The 22,914-nt window shown below is 30.0% G+C and overlaps 3 protein-coding genes and 1 long non-coding RNA gene across 4 annotated transcripts; 2 read left to right on the top strand and 2 right to left on the bottom strand.

The window, feature by feature from the left end:
- Positions 1-1,804: 1,804 nt before the first annotated feature.
- LOC101263854 (CASP-like protein 2A1) lies at positions 1,805-3,653 on the top strand. Its single transcript, XM_010328802.3, has 3 exons — positions 1,805-2,067; positions 2,398-2,515; positions 3,302-3,653. Exons 1-3 carry the CDS (start codon positions 1,889-1,891, stop codon positions 3,572-3,574), a joined length of 570 nt encoding a protein of 189 aa, XP_010327104.1. The 5' UTR covers positions 1,805-1,888; the 3' UTR covers positions 3,575-3,653.
- A 72-nt stretch (positions 3,654-3,725) lies between these two features.
- On the bottom strand, positions 3,726-6,024 carry LOC101254736 (uncharacterized). The gene is given in 3 exon segments (NR_144500.1): positions 3,726-3,971; positions 5,777-5,869; positions 5,955-6,024. It is a non-coding gene; the product is annotated as an uncharacterized lncRNA (long non-coding RNA).
- A 13,146-nt stretch (positions 6,025-19,170) lies between these two features.
- On the top strand, positions 19,171-20,866 carry LOC101255036 (probable glutathione S-transferase). The gene is made up of 2 exons (XM_004248174.5): positions 19,171-19,768; positions 20,342-20,866. Exons 1-2 carry the CDS (start codon positions 19,451-19,453, stop codon positions 20,687-20,689), a joined length of 666 nt encoding a protein of 221 aa, XP_004248222.2. The 5' UTR covers positions 19,171-19,450; the 3' UTR covers positions 20,690-20,866.
- Positions 20,867-20,913: 47 nt separating this feature from the next.
- On the bottom strand, positions 20,914-22,468 carry LOC104649502 (uncharacterized). Its single transcript, XM_010328956.4, has one exon. The coding sequence runs from the start codon at positions 22,381-22,383 to the stop codon at positions 20,914-20,916; it is 1,470 nt and encodes a 489-aa protein (XP_010327258.2). The 5' UTR covers positions 22,384-22,468.
- Positions 22,469-22,914: the final 446 nt, after the last annotated feature.

Below are 22,914 nucleotides of genomic sequence, written 5' to 3'. Positions count from 1 at the left end.
ATATCGATCTTGAATTTTTTTTTATCTATTATAAAAGATCTAAAATATTAAAAATAAATAAATAAAAAGGTTTTAATTATTAGGGCAAAAATAAGCTTAAAAAAAGGTATTTGAACGAATATTTTTAATGAAATAAGTGGATAAAAGGTATATTTAGACATTTTTTGAGATAGTCTAAAAAGTATTTTTAAGCCCTTTTTGTGTTTAACGACTTGAAAATTTGTTGATCAAGTTTATTATTGCTCCATTGGGCATAATTAATTGTCTATAAGACAAGAGTTGATCATAGTTTAATTAGTAAAATTTAGGTTTAAATTTCAATTAAAACACAATTATGCAATTTCATACCATTGAGCCAAATTGTGGTGGATAATAATATCTGATAATATATATATATATCGATGGTAACAAATCAAATAATGTGTAAGTTGATTCAAACACTAGCAGTATAAAATTATGAAACTTTTTTTCATGCATCCAAATTCTGTAGACAAGTGCTCAATAATATTTAATCATTATTGATTTTGCACATTTACTATAAATATAAAAAGGTAATTTTACTATATCATCTTTTGATTATGATAAATAGTTAAATACAATATTTGAAAAATGTAATCGGTAGATAATTATAATTAATGATACGGATAAATTGGGAACCAAGTAAAAAACTTATCCATTGATTTCAATAAGTGGACAAATATTATTAATCATCCTAAATAGAACACAAATATTATTGAACGGAGGAAATATATTGTAAAATTAGACAAAAAAATGATCAAGTTGTAATTTGTTTCCATTCCGCTAAATTCTGGTGGATAAAACATTCTGATATATTGAAAAAAGATAATAAATATTGCATAAAATTAATCATGGTCAAGTCGATCCAAACAATTACATAATAAAATTATGTATTTTCCTTTCATTCGTCAAAATTTTAGTGACAAAAATTATCTGATATTTATATCAAAATAACAAATATCTCAAGAAATTAATTAAAATGTGGACAGATTGACTCATACACCATCCTTATATATTTTTAAAAATATATCTCTATGTTCTCCATAATGTATCAAATAAATTATTATGAGATCTAAAGGCAAACCAGCTCAAGTTGCCAATATGAAATGAAATTACTCTCTCCGTCCGAAATTGTTTGTCATGTTACGCTTATCAAAAGTTAATTTGATTAATTTTTAAAGGTAAATTAGATCATATTAATTCGATATTCTAAACCAAAAAATTAAATATTTTATAAAACTATATAAAAAGTACTATAAATTATAATTTTTTGCATATTAATAAACAAAATAAATACATCTTAAATTGTTAGTCAGAATTTTTACGGTTTGACTTTAAAAATAGAAACTATGACAAATAATATCGAACGTCTGGAATTGTTGTCATTTTGCGCTTATCGAAAGTCAATCTGATTAATTTTCAAAAGTAAATTAGATCATATTAATTAGATATTCTAAACCAAAAAATATATATTCTAAAACTATATAAAAAAGTATTATAAATTATAAATTTTTGCATATGAATATGAACAAAAAATATATCTTAAATTATTAGTCAAAGTTTTTACAGTTTGATTTTAAAAATAAAAACTATGACTAATAATAACGAACGGAAAGAATAATTTTTTTTTTTCAAATATATGGTTATCCCATAATGCATAGTTATCAAGATACATTAATATGTATGCATAGAAATGTGTGTAAGAGCTTTAAATTGCATTAAATTTCCAAAACTACCCAACTTCTCATCTAAAAAATTTTTCATTAATAAGTAGTGAACAATCCATCACTCCAATCTCCCCCTCTCACTTCAATTTATTTTCCACAATATCTTAGTCTAAAGTGTGTCAAAAGAATATTAATTATCAATTATGGGAGATTTGACACAAAAAAATGTTGTGGAAAATGAAAATAATGGAAGTAATATTGGTGAAATAATATTGAGGTTGTTACCTATGGGATTATGTGTAGTGGCACTTGTCATTATGCTTAAGAATTCTCAAACCAATGACTATGGTTCACTTTCTTACTCTGACCTTGGAACTTTTAGGTAACTATATTCTTTTTCGATTCGATTAAGTTTTATGTATCGACGATTGAAAAAAAAGTTATGTTATTTTGTCTTTTGCATGTTATTGATGGCATGCATATGTGATCTAGTTAGGTTTTTTCTGTATCAACAACGAGGAATAATCAATCAGAATTAAGCTAGATATAACTATGGCTTCGATCGATATTATTAGAGAATATATACATGTATATATACGAAATGATATTTTATATATTCGTTATCATTTTAAAACGCCTTTAAACGTTATGAAATTTTCGAAATTGATACATGTAACTTAGTATTATTGGTGAAATATTGAATGTGGTGCAGGTACTTAGTACATGCAAATGGAATTTGTGCAGCTTATTCCCTAATATCAGCTATAGTTGCAGCTCTTCCTCGTCCAACAACATTGCCTAGGGCGTGGACAATCTTCCTCCTCGATCAGGTCATTAATTTCACATTTATATATTCCGTAGCATTGATAATTGGGTCAAAAATTGATCAACTATTTTTCTAAAAGTTACTGGTAGATAATTTAGTGAAATAACCCTTTTTACGATTAGTGGGGGGAAATATCGTATAATTCTCTATCAAATGGATGTGTATGCACATCTAGATACCTCATCTCTTTCTCCGTTATGTTAGATGTGTCATATCATTTTCTGGTATCAACGACACATAAAGGGGTCATGTCTAGATATACACTCTCAGAGTTAGAGTGCTTAAGTATATGGTTTATGTATTTGTAGACATTGAAATTTTGTGAAACTCTAGAAGATGCGTTCAATTCGAGTTAGAACTCTACAAATTGTATTCAGTTCAGATTAGGATTCTTGGATGCTACTCAACCCTAAACCCTAGTTTATGCCTATATAAAGGGTACTAAATTCCCTTAAAAAGGCATCTCGGAAATTCCATAAAGAGGTCAAAATCTCGAATAAACTACAAATTGATGGATTATTCATATGGAGAGGTCAAATCTAAATCATCCTAGTTCGAGAAATACGCCACTAACCCTCAAGTCATGGATAAATCTTAGAGAGTAGCATCAAGGGATCAACAGAATTGTACCGCTATCTTAATCAATAAAATTATATTTCTTCATATTTTATTTGTATGATTTATTTATTTTTCATTGGTTTAAAATTTGTTGCAAACAGTATTATATGCCTCACATAGATAGAAGTATTAAATTCTTTTTCTCAGTTGCTAAAAGTTTTTAACTTTGTAGATATTGACATATATTATATTGGCTGCTGGTGCTGCATCAACAGAAGTGATATATTTGGCATATAAAGGGGATACTAATGTTACATGGAGTGAAACTTGTGGTTCATTTGGTGGTTTTTGCAAAAAGGCAACTGCATCTGTGTCCATTACATTCATTGTTAGTCTTTGTTATGTTGGTATTTCTTTGCTTTCATCTTACAGACTTTTTAGCAAATATGAAGCACCAATTGGACAATACAATAACAAAGGAGGTATAGAAATAACTAACTATTGAGAACAAATGGTATGTAGTCCAAAATGTTTCCAACATTTGATGTTGTGTAATAAAATACTACTTCCTCCGTTTCAGTTTATATGATGTTGTTTGATTACTAGCTTCAAAGTTCAAGAAAGGAAAAAAAACATAGTATCTCAGAGACTCGAACTTGAAACAGACTATGTAAGGAATTTCTACAATATTTCAATCACGCTGAGTTCAAGTCGAAGTTGCCATATAGACTAACAACATGAAGAAATCACACGCAGAAAGGTAAAAACACACAATGGCCACGCTGAAACGCGTGATTTTTAACAGTAGTTAGCTAACGTTTTTAATATCTACTTCCATAAGAGCAGGCACTTGCTGTTTTTACCAAATGACTTCAAGAATCAACGAGCTTCATACTGCACGACTGCACCAAAACAAATATAGTAACTACTTGTAGAAAGTGAGACATTGTAGGTTGGCCCAGATTCCTCACAGCAACAAAGATGTTTCGAGATAAGTGTCTAAATTCTGGGTTGTGGTAAAACTCCTACTACTAAGATTCTTGTATTAGAAACCTTGCACTGGGGAATGGTATATTTAGCTTTCGAATCTCTGAATTTACAACAAAGGAATACAACTACATGCATAACAACCATCTTAGGATCGCTAACGTGGAAGATATCAATCCATTGGTGGAACTAGTGCATCAGCAACAAATATGGGCTCACTTTCTTCCTCCGGGAATAGTTTTAACAGTTTAAAGGACGTAAACAATTACACTTAATTGATTTCTATTGCTAACAGAGCCAATAATATGCCATATCCTCTAACTTTAAACAGAATGTAATGAGACTGTTGTTGGAGAAATGGACCATTAAAATGGTAGGCTAATCGCACATACACAGATTAAACCAAAGCATATGTTCTAAACCAGATTCACCTAAAGATGCCCAAAAGAAAAGCTAATTCAAGCATGATATGCGACAGCATGGTTGAATGCTATATACAAATAAACGTGAATACAGTTTTATGAAATAATAATTTCTTGTTTCTTAACTTCCATTGCAATCAACAGACAACCACAACTAGTAATCAAGATATTTAATTGTCGAAAAGTTCCATGGGTTGTCTTCACAATTTAGCAAACATTACCTAAACACAATAGTAAAAGATTAAAGACCATCAAACTGTTCAACAATACAATCCTAAGACTTCCCGATTTCTTACAGGTTCACATCTCATCATTGCAATTCTAAAGACAATTCTAGGTTATGCTTGAGCCTTTTTCTAAGACTTCTCTTTAACAAAGATACGACATTAAATGTAATAGTTACAACTCAAAAGAAGCACATCAATTCCATCCCCTACCATCCCGGAATGCTAATTTAAAAAAGAATACCACATGAAATTTCGCTATATCAAAATTACAGTAACACTCCATGCAAACAAGTGGGGTTTGGGGAGGATAGTGTGTACACAGCCTTACCCCTATCTTATGCAGCTAGAGAGGTTGTTTCAGTTAAAATAAAGCATATCAAAATCAAGTATGAAAAGGAAATAGTGAATACAGTAATGAAGAAGCCACAATAAAAATAAATGAGAAGAGAACAATAGAAACAACAACACTCCCACATCTTTCGAACAGTAGAAACAACAACACTCCATATGTTTCTAAGATCAACCAATTCACTCCAACACTTCCTTTACTCTCAATTGAATAACCTAACCAAGTTAGACAAACAGAACCATAAGCCTTAACCTACTACTCCATCCTTAAGAAACAACCCCTGTCGAAACTGAACCACAATAATACCAAAAGGGGTAGTTTCCTACAATGTCAAAAGTGTTTTCTTAATAACAATATCCGATACACACTCGCTCACCTTGACTAATTCCACTCTACCACCCACCAATTTAAGCACAGGATAACATTGTCCACCTAGGTCATAACAGGTGGAAACAAAACACGTAGAATCCGAACCTAAAACCTCATGATCTTCAGTTCAACACACTTAATTTCCCACAATCGAAATACAGCTATCTAGGTCAACTTGCTCGAACCTCAAATCAACTAGTTTATCTTATAACATAACGCCGAAAACAAACATACCCAAATCCCTAAATCAAGTAATTTGTTTGAATTTACCCCAAATACAGCAATCAAGCAAACATTAACACACAAAACTCAGATTAAAAGGATAACAAAAGCATAACACGAAAAATAATTACTTCTGCGAGTCCTCTTCTTGTAAAGAATACGATAACCACATTCACGACACTGTATCACATCACCAGGCTTTAGAGTATTCTCCTGTCCACAATCTTCATCAAAAAAAAAAAAAAGCTCCATGACTCGCTAAACCAAAATTAAACCAAAAAAACAGTACAAATATGAAAAAAAAGGTACCTCCACAGATGTAGCTGACTGGTTCAACAGGTTGAGAATCCATTGATGATCAACAATTAGCGGAGACGAAGAAATTGTTAGGGCAAAAAATTGAGGGATTTTGGTGGGTTTATAGGGTTTATATAGAGGGTTTTGTATGTGATTCGGTAAAACTTATTGGGCCTGGGCCTAGTTATCATCATCTAAATCCTTTCTTAAAGGGGTTGGGCTTTGGCCCAAACACTTTCACTTCATTGATAAAAATAGCGTAAACTAGCCACTTTTTGGTTTGATCGTTTTTAGGACAAATCTCATTATTTCGGAGTCTAATCACATGTATTTTTGAAAATATCATTTCGTATTAGATTTTAGTCTCTAGATACATGAGGGCAAAATTAATGTGATTTTATTTCAGATACACATTATTCAAGTGGATTTACATATGGTTCACTCGTATCTATCCTATTTCAAGCGCGTTGTGTTTAATTTTGGAAAATAATTGGTACTTGATATTCTATACATGTATTTAGTTTGATTCGCAAGTATATGTGACACATTGTGACTCTATTGCTCGTCTCTCTTCTATCGCGCTCGTCTCTTTTCCTATGCATATGTATTAATGTATCTGCTAGCAAAAAACATGTATCTAGATGGTAAAAATATATAAATCATTAGGTAGTTTTTACATTTTTTTAAGGTAACGTTTGACCATATTTTATTATAGCTCATAAAAATAGAAAAATAGTCATAAGAAGAATCGTGATATTTAAGAGATTTAACATTATTAATTATTTCCCGTTCTTTTATAATAGTTGTCCTTTAATCCTCATTCAAAAATATGTATTCATTTACATTAGATAGATAATACATTATCTTATATCAACAATTGAATAATCGAGTAATCTAACAAAAAGAGAAAAATCAAATCAAATCGAATAACTTAAATACAAATAGAATAACATTTTAATTCACGTTTGAAGACAAGTAATTGCTATAACAAATTAAATTATACTGATAATATAAGTTAAATTCTCTGAGGGTAGAAATAGAAAAATCTTTCCTTTAATTGCACTGCCTATATATAGGAAAGTATTTATTCAACATAATACATAACAAATAATTTCCATAAATAAGAAATTAAAAACTCATTCACCCCTTGTTTTGAAAATATGGTGGTGAAGAATAATGTCAAAAGTAATTATTCCTCTAAGACTAAACTCATCACTACCATCAAAATATAGGCATGTGAATGATAATTAAGACAAAAACTAGGGACTAGAAAAAAAAAGAAAAAGGAATTTTTTTTTAAAAAATCCTTTTTTTCTTTGTGAATAAACTTGGCAATACACTTGTTATAGTTTTAAGTTTTAACCTACGTTGTTCGAATCTTAAAAAAAAATATTGTTCTATCAGTGTCGAATGAACAACTGACAGTATTTTTTTTAAAGAGTATGAACAACACGGATTTTAAGACTATAGTAGTGCTTTTTATTTTTCTTGGAGTGAATAGTATAGGCAGTTTTTGTAAGGCCATATGCTTACTAATAAGCTAAGATGGAGCTAACTTCGGCTCCGAGATATCGATCTCTTTCGAGTTTTCTATCGAGAGAAGATGAAATAACTGATACATAAGCTTCTTCCTCTTTGATGGTGTCCAATTTTTTAGAAATTGGACAAGGTTTAGGTAAAGAGATAAATTTTTGTGGAGCAATTTCTGTTGAAAACCTTAACAATTTAAGAATATTGGCCATTATTGTAATGTTGGAGGGGAAAAGAAAATTGGTAGAATTTTTATTTTTATTATATGATAAGAAGTTGGAAAAAGTTATGATAGGCCTTATCAACTTATTGTATTTATAGAAGAAAAAGTGAGAACTTTTCCCTCCGTTTCATTTTATGTGTTATTCTTTTTTATTAATACTTAGATTTTATAATATTTGTTATTTTATAAGAATAAGGGATAATGCACAAGTACCCTCTTAACATATGCCTGAAATTTTAGAGATACACTTATACTATACTAAGGTCCTATTACCCCTGAACTTATTTTATTAATAATTTTCTATCCCTTCGGCCTACGTGGCACTATCTTATGGGGCCAACGCTTGTTGACTTTTTTTTTAAGCTAGTGCCGCGTAGGCCAAAAAGGGGAAAAATTACTTATAAAATAAGTTCAGGGGGTAATAGGACCTCAGTATAGTATAAGTGTGTTTCTGGGATTTCGGACATAGGTTGAGGGGGTACTTGTGCATTTTTTCTAAAATTTATGCATAAATTATCATAATTTATCTATTATATTTTTGATAGAGTAGTTAATTAATCTTAAATGTATTCATCATTTATTATATAATCGACTTAAGAAAACATTAAATAAGGGTAGAAAGCGTAAAGTTACATCATTTTTTAATGTAAGTGTAAAGTAAAAAGATGATATATAAAATGAGACGGAAAAATTTATTACAGGATATGTGTGATTAATTAACCAACACGCGATCACACAAAAGTGTGCATCCGGTTTACATATGCCTAAAAATCTGTCAGTCCTTCTAGCGTGCATAAACATTATTGTTTTAAAAAAATTACGCTCGCCAGTTTACATATGTCCAATAATCTCTCCGTCCTTCTCTTTGATTTTCTAATCGTGCATAGGCATTAATTGTTTTAAAATTACGTATCAAATTAAAATCAAATCAAAACGAAAAAAATATTTTAAAAAATTATTTCCATCGTGTCCAATACGTTATTGTGTTTTAACATTACACACCAAAAATACACAGCCGTCCTCTACTTTTTTTGCATTAATTGAATGAAAATGTCTTGTTTGGCCAAAATTGACTAAACATGAAAAAGCCCTAGATAAGGGGACCAAAAATCAAATTATATATTTGAAATTAAAATTCATTGGTAATATTTTTTATCACGAAAAATATATTACAATTACTTAATTAAAGTTCAACAAGTTTATGATACGTATTATTATTCGTTTTGGTACAAAGATTTCATATATGGCATCAGCTTGACCTAAAAGTGTACAAAAATATTCGCGATGAGAATTTTCTTTCTATCATTTATATATCGTGAAAGTCCAATGTTGATATCATATATTTCTCACAACACAAGTCATGTTAATGTGTATATTGTTTGCTTTGATCTAAAATGTGTATATTGTTCGCTTTGATCTAAAGATCGTCTAGCCTGCCGGTCTGCTCTGAAGAATTCATGATTTATATATGTTTCAGGCCGATGAGAGAGAATGCGGAATAAAGATTGATTTCCTAGATAACGGGACCAAAAATCAAATTGTATATTTGAAATTTAAATTCACTGGTAATATTTTTTATTACGAAAAATATATTACAATTACTTAATTAAAGTTTAACAAGTTCATGATATGTATTATTATTCGTTTTGGTACAAAGATTTCATATATGGCATCAGCTTGACCTAAAAGTGTACAAAAATATTCGCGATGATATTTTTCTTACTATCATATATATACCATGAAAGTCCGATGTTGATATCATATATTTCTCACAACACAAGTCATGTTAATGTGTATATTGTTTGCTTTGATCTAAAATGTGTATATTGTTCGCTTTGATCTAAAGATCGTCTAGCCTGCCGGTCTGCTCTGAAGAATTCATGATTTATATATGTTTCAGGCCGGTGAGAGAGAATGCGGAATAAAGATTGATTTCCTAGATAACGGGACCAAAAATCAAATTGTATATTTGAAATTTACATTCACTGGTAATATTTTTTATTACGAAAAATATATTACAATTACTTAATTAAAGTTTAACAAGTTCATGATATGTATTATTATTCGTTTTGGTACAAAGATTTCATATATGGCATCAGCTTGACCTAAAAGTGTACAAAAATATTCGCGATGAGAATTTTCTTTCTATCATTTATATATCGTGAAAGTCCGATGTTGATATCATATATTTCTCACAACACAAGTCATGTTAATGTGTATATTGTTTGCTTTGATCTAAAATGTGTATATTGTTCGCTTTGATCTAAAGATCGTCTAGTCTGCCGGTCTGCTCTGAAGAATTCATGATTTATATATGTTTCAGGCCGGTGAGAGAGAATGCGGAATAAAGATTGATTTCCTAGATAACGGGACCAAAAATCAAATTCTATATTTGAAATTTAAATTCACTGGTAATATTTTTTATTACGAAAAATATATTACAATTACTTAATTAAAGTTTAACAAGTTCATGATATGTATTATTATTCGTTTTGGTACAAAGATTTCATATATGGCATCAGCTTGACCTAAAAGTGTACAAAAATATTCGTGATGAGATTTTTCTTACTATCATATATATACCATGAAAGTCCGATGTTAATATCGTATATTTCTCACAACTCAAGTCATGTTAATGTGTATATTGTTTGCTTTGATCTAAAATGTGTATATTGTTCGCTTTGATCTAAAGATCGTCTAGCCTGCCGGTCTGCTCCGAAGAATTCATGATTTATATATGTTTCAGGCCGATAAGAGAGAATGCGGAATAAGGATTGATTCCCTAGATAAGGGGACCAAAAAAATGTGTTTTAAATTGATTGATCCAAACCAAAAGTGTTTTTTTTGAAAATAATGATAATTGAAATAAGCTAATTTTACAAGTTAAGTCAAATAGGCAATTAGTGATTATCTATAATAATTTTTCAATATAATGATCTGAGTTCCTTTATGTCATATAATATTATATATTTTCTATGGAAATATTTTGTTTATAACTATTAACACGAATTAATATTATCGTTAAATATGTATTTTAGTGATAACTGACATTTTTTGTATATGTTCCTAAAGCCTTTAACGATATTGGTTCTAACGACACTTAACTAATGCCGGTAAAGACTTTAGTACTCTTTATTATTATTAATATTTAATGCCGCTAAAAATTATTTTTATTATAATGTAAATAAATATCTAAACAAACGATATCGTTATAACTTACCCTAGTACAGGAGGCCTTGGAATATGCTGGCTTCAAACCAATGCTAATTTCCACATAAGTGCCTTTAACTTCAAGCAATGAATGACAATTCTTCTGCCACGTCATTGACCAGTATATAAAGGCGAAGCTAGAAGTTCAAATATAAATTTAATTGAATTTGATTTTTTATATTTGAATAATATATTTGCATTTAAAATTCATAGTAAGTGTTAAATATCATGTTTGAAATTCAATTACTTGAACTTGTTATTCTAAAATTTAAAACTTATAAAGTTAAAATTCTGATTCGGTCTTTATCATGCTCATGTTTCATTATTTGTAATATGTGTTTCATTTGAAAAAAGGTATATGGACTTGACCTCTTTAAGAGGCAAACCTCTCTTTTAGCATTAATGAGAATTCCAATTAGATTTGATGATGACAATACATGACATACCTAGTGGCACAAGAAGTGACACCATGAGCAAAATTAAGAGGTTGTTTGGTTCAAAGAATTAGATGGATTATTGCTATAAAAGTTTTGCGATTAAATTTAGGGCAAAGGACAAAAATCACGTATTTTTAAGGTAAATTATCATTTGTCTTTTATAAGTTTTTAATTATAAAAATTCCTCAAAAATTTAAAAAATGGATACAATAATATAAGCGTTGATATATTAATCAGATGCGCGAGATACATTAATCATTAAGTAAGATACATTATATTTTATACAAGATATATTAATCTGATGCGCGAGATACACTAACATGATGTGCGAAAATAAAGAATTTTGAAAATTTGTAAAACTTATAGGGAATAATGGTAATAAGTAAAACAAAAGGTGGAATTTCTGTAATTTTTCCTTAAACTTATTTCATATCTGGTTGAAGATATTAACAAAAATCGTTAGATATAAACAAAAAAGTGGATTTGATTATTCAAGTTATAATCATTTTGAGATAACTTAATTTTGTATCGTAGTATTAAATCGTAAAAATATTAGTATATCATGTTTATGAGTTTTTCTTTGGTGAAAGTGATTTTTGGAGTAATTACGACTTTCAATATGAACCCTTTTGTTTTAATAGAATTTTTCTTTGTAAACTCGAGTCTTTATTATATTTATATTAATCAGAGATGGATAACAACTTGAAATGTATAATTCATCTAAATTCGATACTTTCGATTAGTGCAAAGTAAATTTATGTGTAAAAGATCTTATAAAATTACACAAATAGTATGTATGAACCCTATGACATTTAAAATATAATGAGTTTAATGATTTACAAAAATCAAAAAATTAAACTTATAAAGCTTACGTCATGAATTCTTCTATGATATTAAAATAAAAAAGAATATTGTTTTTGAAACTCATAATAATAAACTTATAAGCAATTTTCACATATAGCAAATCTAAAAATCATATTTGTATGTTATAGCTATAATTTGCATAATTATGTTCCATAGAAAACATAAATATGTATATTTCGCTATACATATACAAAGAAAGTAGTTGTATAATTCGTTATACATATACAAAGCAATTGTATAATTCGCTATACATATACAAAAGAAAACAGTTGTATAATTATATATATATATATACACACACACACACACACACTCTCACACACAAGATAAAAATTGTATAATTTATGTTTGTATAAATTGCGAGAAAGAGAGAAAGACAAAAGAAAATTGGGCAGGTTATATACAATTGAATCGAATTGTATAAAACGAAAAAAGAAGAAAATATATACAATTTGAATTTGTATAAAACGAGAAAGAGAGAAAGGCCAAAGAGACTTGGGTAGAGAAATATTTGTATTGTATAATTATAAGTGTATAGAATGAAGATACATGTATTTGCATGTGTATATACATTTTTCTCTCGCTTTATACGAACAGAAATACAATTTATACATTTCGATTGTATAAAGCGAGAGACGCAAGCGACAGGGAGCGAGCGAGAGAGGGAGAGTGGTGAGAGAAAATATGAGGAGAGATGCGACTGATACACAGTTTGCTATGAAACACAAATAAATGAAACGATAAACACTGTATTTATTTTATATTATTAGTTTGTCATTTTAGACAATTATCCCTATTTTGATTGACTGGCAAATTATGTACTCCATCCGTTTAAAAAAGGATAACCTAATTTGACTTGGAACAGAGTTTAATTAAAAAAAAAGACTTTTTAATCTTATGATTCTAAATTAAAGTTATGTCAAATGCACCAAAATGTTCTTTAATCTTGTCGTCTTAAACATGTTACGTAGAAAGCAAAAGTAAAAGTGTTGTCAAAAATAAAAGGAATCATACTTTTTTAAACAATCTAAAAAGAAAATATGGTCATTATTTTTGAAATAGAGTGGTAACTTATAAAGCCCAAGAGGGCAATGTTTAGGCCTTACAAATTGAAAAGAACTTTGGCCCATTTTCCTATTTTCATTTTATGGCTTCTACTAGTGTTTATTACTTCTTCCGTCTTATTTTATGTGATATTTTTCGTATTTCGAGAAATAAGTATATTTTTTATTATAAGTTTTTTATAGATCATTTTAATATTTTGAATTATTATTTATTGTGACTTATAGTACTCTTTACGTAGTTTACAAACATATAATTTCCTTTTAAAAAATTTAAAAATTTCATACGCAAATGTCCGATCAAAGTTAAACTGTTTGACTCTCGAAAAACAAAAAGTGCCACATAAAATGAGATGGAGGGAGTATTTCATTATATTCTTTCTTCTTTCTTCCCCCCCCCCCCCCCCCCCCCCAAAGATTTCAAGATTTAGTGACTTTTTTTTATGGATTGATATTAATTAAATTCTTCCATAATGGTAAAAAAACTAGTCAAGAGTCAATAAAAATTAATTTGCTTGAACATCTCAAAATTTGGTGACTTAAAATTTATAAATATAGGATAAAACTAATTAAATAAAAATATACTCTTTTTTTTTGTTTGTTTGTTGAAGATTTAATGAATTAATTTTTTATGGATTAATATTTATTAAACTGTTCCATTATGGTAAACAAGCTAGTCAAAAGTCAATAAAATCTTTTGTTTGAACATCTTAAAATTTAGAGACTAAAAATTTACAAATATGGAATAAAACTATCTAAACAAAAATATAAATCTTTAAAACAACTAAAAATTAGAGTCGCATCAACACACACAAAAAAGTAACAACAACAAAAAAAAATGGCTTTCCAATTATTTCATGCCTTTATCCTATGCTTTTTACTCTCATCTTTTCATGTTAATTCACTTAGTGTGGAAGATTACAACATTTCTATTCTTAATTTAGTAGCTAAACACACAGTGGACATAGACTGTACGTTGAGAGGAAATGATCTTGGTGAGCATATAATCGATTACAATTACGTTTACACTGTTGACGTTCCAATTATTGTAAAAGGTGATAATACTCTCACCTGTAACGTTAAATTTCTCGATGATCAAACACACGGAACATTTGAACTGTTTAATTATGATAGAGATCAAGCAGATTGTGATGATGGTCCATCTTTTGGGTGGAAAGTTTGTAATTGGCAAATACAAGACCTTGGATTGTGTTTTTATGTTGGAGGGAAATGTAAAATTTTCCTAAATTATAGCCATTAAAATGTAATACTCTTAATTATTAATTATAATAATTATAATAATAATATTGTCCTCTTTTGTTATGCAATGATAATGTTGTCCTCTTTTGTTAGGTATTACTCTCATAATTACTAATATATATGAATTAGGAGATAATTATGTTACTAAGAAAATCTTAAAAGATTAATTAAATTGTATTTATACTGTAAAGATTTTTTCGCGATCAAAGTATTAATGGTGTAACAATTCACTAAAAGCGGTGTTGCTCAGACTCTCATTGCAACTATGCCAGATATTCTAAAAATTCACTATTTTGAAGAATCCGACACACATATCACTAGTCGATAACTAGAATTAAATTTTAATCTAAATATATTCTCTCCATCAATTGATGTAACATACACTAAATTAGACAAATTTGTAGATGCAGAAGATATTTTTTCTTTGTAACCCTACTTGTTATATTAATTAGGGACAGACAACACATTTGAAATATGTCAATACATGTGAACCAAATACTTTCAACATAAAGTAATTTATATGTAAAATTTTTTTACTAAAATTACAACAGATAGTAGATATGATTATATGAACTTATAACATTTAAAATATAATGGGTTTAATGATTAAAAAGGAGCAAATTACAGAAATCACATATTTTTAAGGTAAAATTACAATTTATTTTTTTAAAAATTTATAATTACAAAAATTCCTCAAAACGTATACAATAACATTAGCGCCGATACATTAATCTAATGCGCGAGATACATTAATTTGATGCACGAGATACATTAATCTGATGTGCGAGGTATATTTTTTACATGATATACTAATCTGATGCACGAGATATGCTAATTTGATGCGCGAGATATACTAATTTGATGCGCGAGATACACTAATCTGATGCGCGAGGTACATTTTATACATGATACACTAATCTGACGCACGAGATACATTAATTTAATGCACGATATACACTAATTTGATGCGCGAGATACATTAATGTGATGTGCGAAAATGAGGGATTCTGAAAATTTGTAAAACTTATAGGTTATGGTGAGAAGTAAACTAAAAGATAGAAATTTTTGTAATTAATCGAACTTATAAAGCTTAAATCATGAAACCGTCTTTGATATTAATACGAAAGAAAATATTCTTCAAACTCATAACAGTAAATTTATACAATATAGGTATAGTTAAGGATAATTACAAAACTTCTAAAAAGTACTATCGACTAATTAATATCTCTTATGAATGACCCCCACCACACAACCTTAATTAAGTTAATTTTGTATTCCATCACTTGTGAACTTGCTTAAATCATTAAAATTTATATGTATTGCTTATAAGATACAAAATATTAAAAGGCTAATTTTCAACTCACAAAGTACAAATGAAAAAAAATTGTAACGCCTAAATGTTTTAATTATCTATATATTATAAGACAACTATAATTAAATTTTGAAATGAAACGAAGAAACAGAAATACCATATAGTACCATGCCAGAAATTTGACTGATGGGCCAAATATATAACTTTCACAACTTATAAAGCCCAAAAGGGTAATGTTTAGGCCTCTTATAAGTTGAAAAGAACTTTGGCCCATTTTCTTATTTTCATTTTATGACTTGTACTAGTGTTTATTTGAGGAACTTTCACATATAACCACTTAAAAATAGCCTAATTACTCTTCATAGCTATAATTTGATAATTAAGATTCGTAGCTATATGTTATAGGGAGGAGAGAGGAAAATAGAGGGAGAGAGAGATGAATTATATATGTATATCGGTTAGATAATTGTATGTTATACATATGTATTTGTATATATGGAAAATGTGATTGGGAAGGGGAGGAGATAGGTGAGCGAGATTGGGAGAGAGAGTATAAAAGCGAGTGAGAGAGGGCAGAGAGTGGGAGAGAGGTGAATTGTATATGTATACCAGTGATAATTGTATGTTATACATATGTATTTGTATATATGACAAACATGATTGGGAGAGGGAGAATATAGGCGAGCGACATTGGGAGAGGGACGAGAGAAGCGAGAGAGGGAGGGCAGAGAATGGAGAGATGTGAATTGTATATGTATATCCGTTAGATAATTGTATATTATACACATGCATTTGTATATATGGCAAGCGAATTTGGGAGAGGGAGGAGAGAGGAGAGCGAAGAGCGAAGAGGGCATAGAGTGGGAGAGTGGTGAATTTTGTATGAATATTGGTTAGATAATTGTATATTATACATAGGTATTTGTATATTCTGTCGAATCAAACATATACAAATGTGGCTAATTATACAAATTCAAAGTCAGTCCACATAATCAATGTATAATATTAGTCACGAGAGGTAATTATAGTAAACTATAGATATGATGAATAATTAAGTAGTATAAATTTACTTAACCGCGTAAAATTTACAAACATGGAATAAAACTAACTAAAAATCTCAAAATTTGGTGACTTAAAATTTGCAAATATGGAATTAAACTAACTAAGCATCTCAAAGTTTGGTGACTTAAAATTTACATGGAATTAAATTTGGTGGACATAGATCGTACGTTGAGAGGAAAAAATCTTGGTGATCATAACTTCAATTTAAATTCTGTTTACAATGTTGACGTTTCAATTATCGTAAAAGGTGATAATACTGTCACTTGTAACGTTAAATTTCTCGGTGATCAAACACATGGAACATTTCAAAGTGTTTAACTATGATAGAGATCGATCCGATTGTGATGCTGGTCCATCTTTGGGGAAAAAAGTTTGTCATTGGCAAATACAAGATTTTGGATTGTGTTTTTAATGTTGGTGGGAAATGTAAAATTTTCTTTAATTATAGCCAATGAAATGTAAATACTCACTTAGTTATAAATAATAATAATACTGTCCTCTTTTGTTATGTGATGATAATATTGTCCTTTTTTGTTATGTTATACTATATGATTAGGAGATAATTATGTTAGTAAGAAAGATTAAGAAATAATATTAGAAAAAAACATGAAGGGTTAGCCCTTGCCTTACGACCCTTCTAGGGTTTATAAAAAGCCGTTTGAATTGGCTTAAAAGTTGGTTAAATTTAATTTTGAGTCAGTATTTTACAATCGAAAGTATTTGACAAAAAAATATATATATAAAAAACACTTATAAAGTGTTTGACGTTTTAAAACCATATTACAAATAAAACATACTTTTATCACGTTCACATAGTTTGAGAACATTTTTAATTATTTTCCCTTAATATAATATTAACCAAAAAAGAGTTTCAACTAATGAAGAAAAAAAAAATGTAGGAGATTAGACCATAATCATAGATGTTTATATATGAATCTATTGTTTAGTGAAGAATTCTAGTATTTCATTGTATTAACAGTGTTAAGATTTTTTACGCTATCAGTATATTAATAGCATAATATTTTATCGTTTTATTCCGACCCTTGTTGCAATCATATTTAAACTATAAAAATATATTATTTTTTTAAAAAACATTTTTTTAACTTTATAGTAAGTAAAACCTTATCCTTTTCCTTTTCGATATCAAGATAATTTAACGAATCCGATACACTATTAATCGACAACTGTAATCAATTTTAATCTGAATATGTTCTCTCCATCCGTTGAGGTAACATACATTAAATTTGACAAAATTGCATTTGATCCACATTTCATTTGGATTATAAAGTAAATAAATTGAATATAAATATTTTAGGACAGATAGATACAACAATTAAAATAAAAAAAATTAGATCTGTGGAATCTTTTTTTAAAATATTTTTTAGTTGGACTTTTCTGCTGCCCTACTCCCAATACACAATAAATAATTTTAATATTCTATCAGTGACCTTATATTATATTATTCACGCTTCAATATTTATTGCCTCTAGGCTTTTTAATGTTGTCTTTGATGTTTCTCTATTTTTTCCCCATAATACAAAACGGAAAAAAAATACGTTGAGTGAATATTTTTTAACAAATAATTGTTGATTTTAATAATTTTTTTATTTATTAACATTTATAGTAATACTATGATAAATTTGTTGTATGTATTAAAAAGTAAATTATATATTCTTTGTTATATGTATTAAAATTATGTTATAAATATTCAATGAAAAAGATTATATTGCTATAAATGATAAATATTTTCTTAATATACATACTTATGTAAGTTTCCCGTACAAAAGTCGAACACATGAGACTAAAATAAATTCAAAATCTATTAAAAAAACAAAATAAACGTCTCAATAGCAGTTGTCCCATTAGTGCTTGATGACAATGATATTTTTTTTATTTCCGTTCAGTGTTTGGTATCCATATTAAAGTGACTAAATCTGAATTCGTATTGAGAAAAAATCCCATCTTAAAAGTAAACCGCTCTTTATCAAACGCGACTTGTATCCAAAACAATATCTGAATTCGCGTTGAAAAATCTCACATTGAAGGCAAAACGCTCCCTAATAAAGACGACTCAGTATCCAAATCCATAAAATCCCACATTGTGAGTAAAATGCTCCCTAACAAGGCAAACTCGATCCGTATCCAAATATACATATCGAAGTCTGATTAAATCTGAACTCCCTAACGGCCAACAAAGGTGACTCCGTATCCCAGGAGACTGGAACCAAAAAGACCTTTTCAATCAAGGACGAAGGAGTATTTACCGCTACACCACAACGTTGTTGTTGTTTGTGATAGACAATGACATTTAACAAAAAAGTTATGATTGTTAACCACTTGAGATTAAGTTAATGATATGTTATTTGAAAATTAAGCCCACCTATAATGAAACTTCAGATTATGTGTTATGTTGTCTCACATGTTATGATTTTTTACTATAAAACAAGTTAATACATACAAAATACAAGCAAATGAACTGTGGAACTATTTGTTATATACTTGTGTAACAATTTGAGTTTTTTGCTATAGTTTTTAGCTAGCATATAGTAATGGAAAATGATGAAGTGATTCTACTGGATTTCTGGCCTAGCATGTTTGGCATGAGAGTGAGAGTTGCATTAGCTGAAAAGGCGATCGAATACGAGTACAAGGAAGAAGACTTGTTTACCTCTAAAAGTCCTCTTTTAGTGAAGATGAATCCAATTCACAAAAAGATTCCAGTTTTGATTCACAATGGTAAACCTGTTTGTGAATCTTTCGTCGTTGTTGAGTATATCGATGAGGTATGGAAGGATAAAGCTCCTCTGTTACCTTCTCATCCTTATGACAGATCACAAGCCAGGTTTTGGGCTAGCTATACTGATAAGGTTCGTACTAGTATCCGTAGTATTGCTCCTGTAGTTTCTTGTATATACTTTGATTATCGTAATATTTTGTTCTACTTACTGTTCTGTTCTGAATGTCTTGTTGGACTAAGTCTATCGGAAACAGTCTCTCTGCCTTTGAAAGGTAGGGGGTAAGGTTTGTATACACTTTACTCTTCCGAGATCTCATTTTGTGAGACTACATTGGATATGTTGTTCGTTGTTTGATTATGGTATTAGATTGAAACTGATTGTCAATAAGACTGAGTGTATTTGCTGTTTGATTATTGTATTATTTTGTTGTAGTTACTGTTCAGAATGTCTTCGTTATGGTTTAACTTTCATTACTTCTGCTTTGGATTGTTTTTTCCTTGAGTCGAGAGTCTATCATAAACAATCTCTCTGCCATACTGGTTATGTTGTTGTTGTTGTTGATTTGTCTATGAAACGGATTCTGGATAAGACAGAGTAGATATAGACGATTCATATAGCAGACGTTGTAGTTGATTGATATTGTTTTACATGATCACAAATAAAAAAGATGAGATTTTTGTAATGGAAATCTTGAAATTGCAGTTGTATGATTTCGGGAGAAGAATATGGACAGTCAAAAGAGAAGAGTTTGCGGAAGGTAAGAAGGACTTCATCGATCCACTCAAGTTACTCGAGGAAGCTGCACTGGGAGACAAGCCTTACTTCGGAGGGGAAAGTTTTGGTTTCGTTGATATTGCTCTGATTGGATTCTACAGCTGGTTTTATACATACGAAACCATTTGCAACTTCAGCATAGAGGCTGAGTGCCCGAAGATTGCTGCTTGGGGCAAAAGATGCATGAAGAGGGAGAGTGTCTCGAAATCTCTACCTGACTCTCGTAAGATCTATGAGGTAGTAATTGAATACAGAAAGAAAAATGGATTAGAATAAACATTTTCATTATTTGCTTCATAATACACGAATGGGCACTTAGTTCTGCCTTGTCGAAAGATAGTTTCAGAGTTAAAAGGAATAAAGACAATCGCCAATCGTTGACTAGTAGAGTGTCAGTATTATCTATGTAGTTCTGCTGTTGCTTCTTCTTGGACATTATGATATGGATAATATTCTTCCTAATCGTAATTCTTGTTATCGTATATTTTAACTTCAAATTCCTAAGACTCTTCAGGTTGATCCATTTTGAAGCTAAAGACATCATTTCCGACCTTGAACTTGTCGTTGTACCTATCTGACAAATCAGGTAGTGAAGCTGGATCAAGTTCAAAAGACTCGTTTATCGTTTCTGTCAACTTAAAGGAGGGAACTTTATGAGAAAATCTGTGTAATGCATCTGCTGGTATCACGAATGAGTCATTTCCACGACGTCTCCTTTCAAAAATGCTGATGAATCCAGTGACTTTATCCAGATAACTGACACTTATACCAACATCATCAACGAAATCAGAAAGTACCTCCACGATCTCATACTTAAGCTGTCGATGATGGTCATCTAGTAGTTCAGAGCTCCAAACAGCCCAAGTCTCACCTTTCGTAGGATATATCAGATAATAACCATAACCATCTCTTTCACATTTCACTTGATGAGAGAATATAAGGTGTTCTGAGACGTCTAGTGAGCTTCCGAGTCTAAATCTACCACAACTAATCTGTAACTCATGATTTGTGAAATGATCTTCTTCTGCATTAGCCTCTAACCACACCATTTGCAACTTAAATTTGGGAGTAAAAACCTTTTCAACTCGCGCGTAGAGCCTAGGCATACCATCTAAATCATCATAACACGCCCAAATTTGATCAACGTCAAAATCCTCTATGTTTTTCCCCTTATCAAAGTCGTGAAACTTAGCACGAGGACAGTCACATACTTGTGTGATACCTTTATGATCTGTCTCCGGTTCTGTTTCAGAGTCATCACGAACAATCATATCATAACAAATCATCGCCAATTGATCAGCATTGCTTGCATCAACAGCATTGCTATATTCCGAAGATTTTCCTGGTTTTAGCCTTTTGAATGGGTAGTTAGACTCCACCAACATTGTCCTCTCTCTTTTCCTCGAATCACATCCTCGTGGACTCAACTGACTCGTAGAATCCAGCTGCATTTTGTTGAACAACATAGCAGACTCAAGTTCTTCCTCTCGCGCCTTCATTTCATTCTCTCGTTGCTTCAATCTATCTTCCTTGATATCGAGCTCATTAGCTAGCTCGTAAAATTTCTTCTCTTTCACATCAATCTCCTTAAGCCTTCCCTCAAGTACATTCTCAAACACCTCAAGCATACCACGAATCGATATCTCTTTCTCCTCTCTCACTTTCAAGTCATCAATATACTCTGATATCTGTCTTTCTTTCTCCTCAACTTCAACACGTTTCGTGTTGAGTGATTCTCTAACTAACTCAAGTTCCTTTAAGCTTTCACCTATTGACTCTTGAGTAGCACACATATGCTTCTCTCTGGATTCGAGTTCATTGAACCATTCTTTCAACCTTGTTCCTGTTAAATCCAAGTGTTGTTCAAAACATTTCCATTCTAACATCAACGTTAAAAGACCTCGACGAAGGCCAATCTTCTTGTCTTCAATCTCTTCTATATCATCACAAATCCTCTTCAACAAAACCATCTTTTAACTTGCGAGTTGTTTATTACTCCCTCCGTTTCAATTTGTCTATCGTGTTTTGATTTTGCACAGAGTTTAAGAAAGTAAAAAGACAGTTTCATTATTATATACATACACAACACATTTTACAAAGTGTAAGTGAAAATCAGAAGCAAGATGCTTGTGTGTTTGGTACTTGTAAAGTACTATGCTCATCCTAGCCCTTCAATTACCTCACTCCGTGGAGGGTTGTTACGCGATGTTTCATAATGTATTGTTTTGTGTTATTGTATATTATTTTATTGAATATGACGTTTTGAATAGATTGTATCGTTTTTCATCGCTACATAATATCACATTTGAAGGATAAACCTATAAAAAAAATATGTCTATCTCCTTTGACTATATATACATATCTACCTCAACTAAAAAACCTCTCGGTTTTTACGCCTTATTGAAGCGAATGAGTATGATCAAATGAAATGACATATTTTATAGTGAAAAAGCTCAAATACGTCACTGAATTTTGAAAAAAGACTCATTTAGGTCATTCAT

The sequence above is a fragment of the Solanum lycopersicum genome, chromosome 10 (assembly GCF_036512215.1).
Source record: "Solanum lycopersicum chromosome 10, SLM_r2.1".
Lineage (NCBI taxonomy): Eukaryota > Viridiplantae > Streptophyta > Magnoliopsida > Solanales > Solanaceae > Solanum > Solanum lycopersicum.
This window is presented reverse-complemented; position numbering and strand designations above follow the sequence as displayed.

What these genes read in the sequence shown, in the direction of transcription:
- LOC101263854 (XM_010328802.3), top strand. Translation starts at nt 1,889, where the DNA reads ATGGGAGATTTGACACAAAAAAATGTTGTGGAAAATGAAAATAATGGA. An exon ending in TCTGACCTTGGAACTTTTAG is followed by an intron (nt 2,068 to 2,397) that starts GTAACTATATTC and finishes AATGTGGTGCAG; the next exon opens with GTACTTAGTACATGCAAATG. An exon ending in CAATCTTCCTCCTCGATCAG is followed by an intron (nt 2,516 to 3,301) that starts GTCATTAATTTC and finishes TTAACTTTGTAG; the next exon opens with ATATTGACATATATTATATT.
- LOC101255036 (XM_004248174.5), top strand. Translation starts at nt 19,451, where the DNA reads ATGGAAAATGATGAAGTGATTCTACTGGATTTCTGGCCTAGCATGTTT. An exon ending in GGGCTAGCTATACTGATAAG is followed by an intron (nt 19,769 to 20,341) that starts GTTCGTACTAGT and finishes TTGAAATTGCAG; the next exon opens with TTGTATGATTTCGGGAGAAG.
- LOC104649502 (XM_010328956.4), bottom strand. Translation starts at nt 22,383, where the DNA reads ATGGTTTTGTTGAAGAGGATTTGTGATGATATAGAAGAGATTGAAGAC.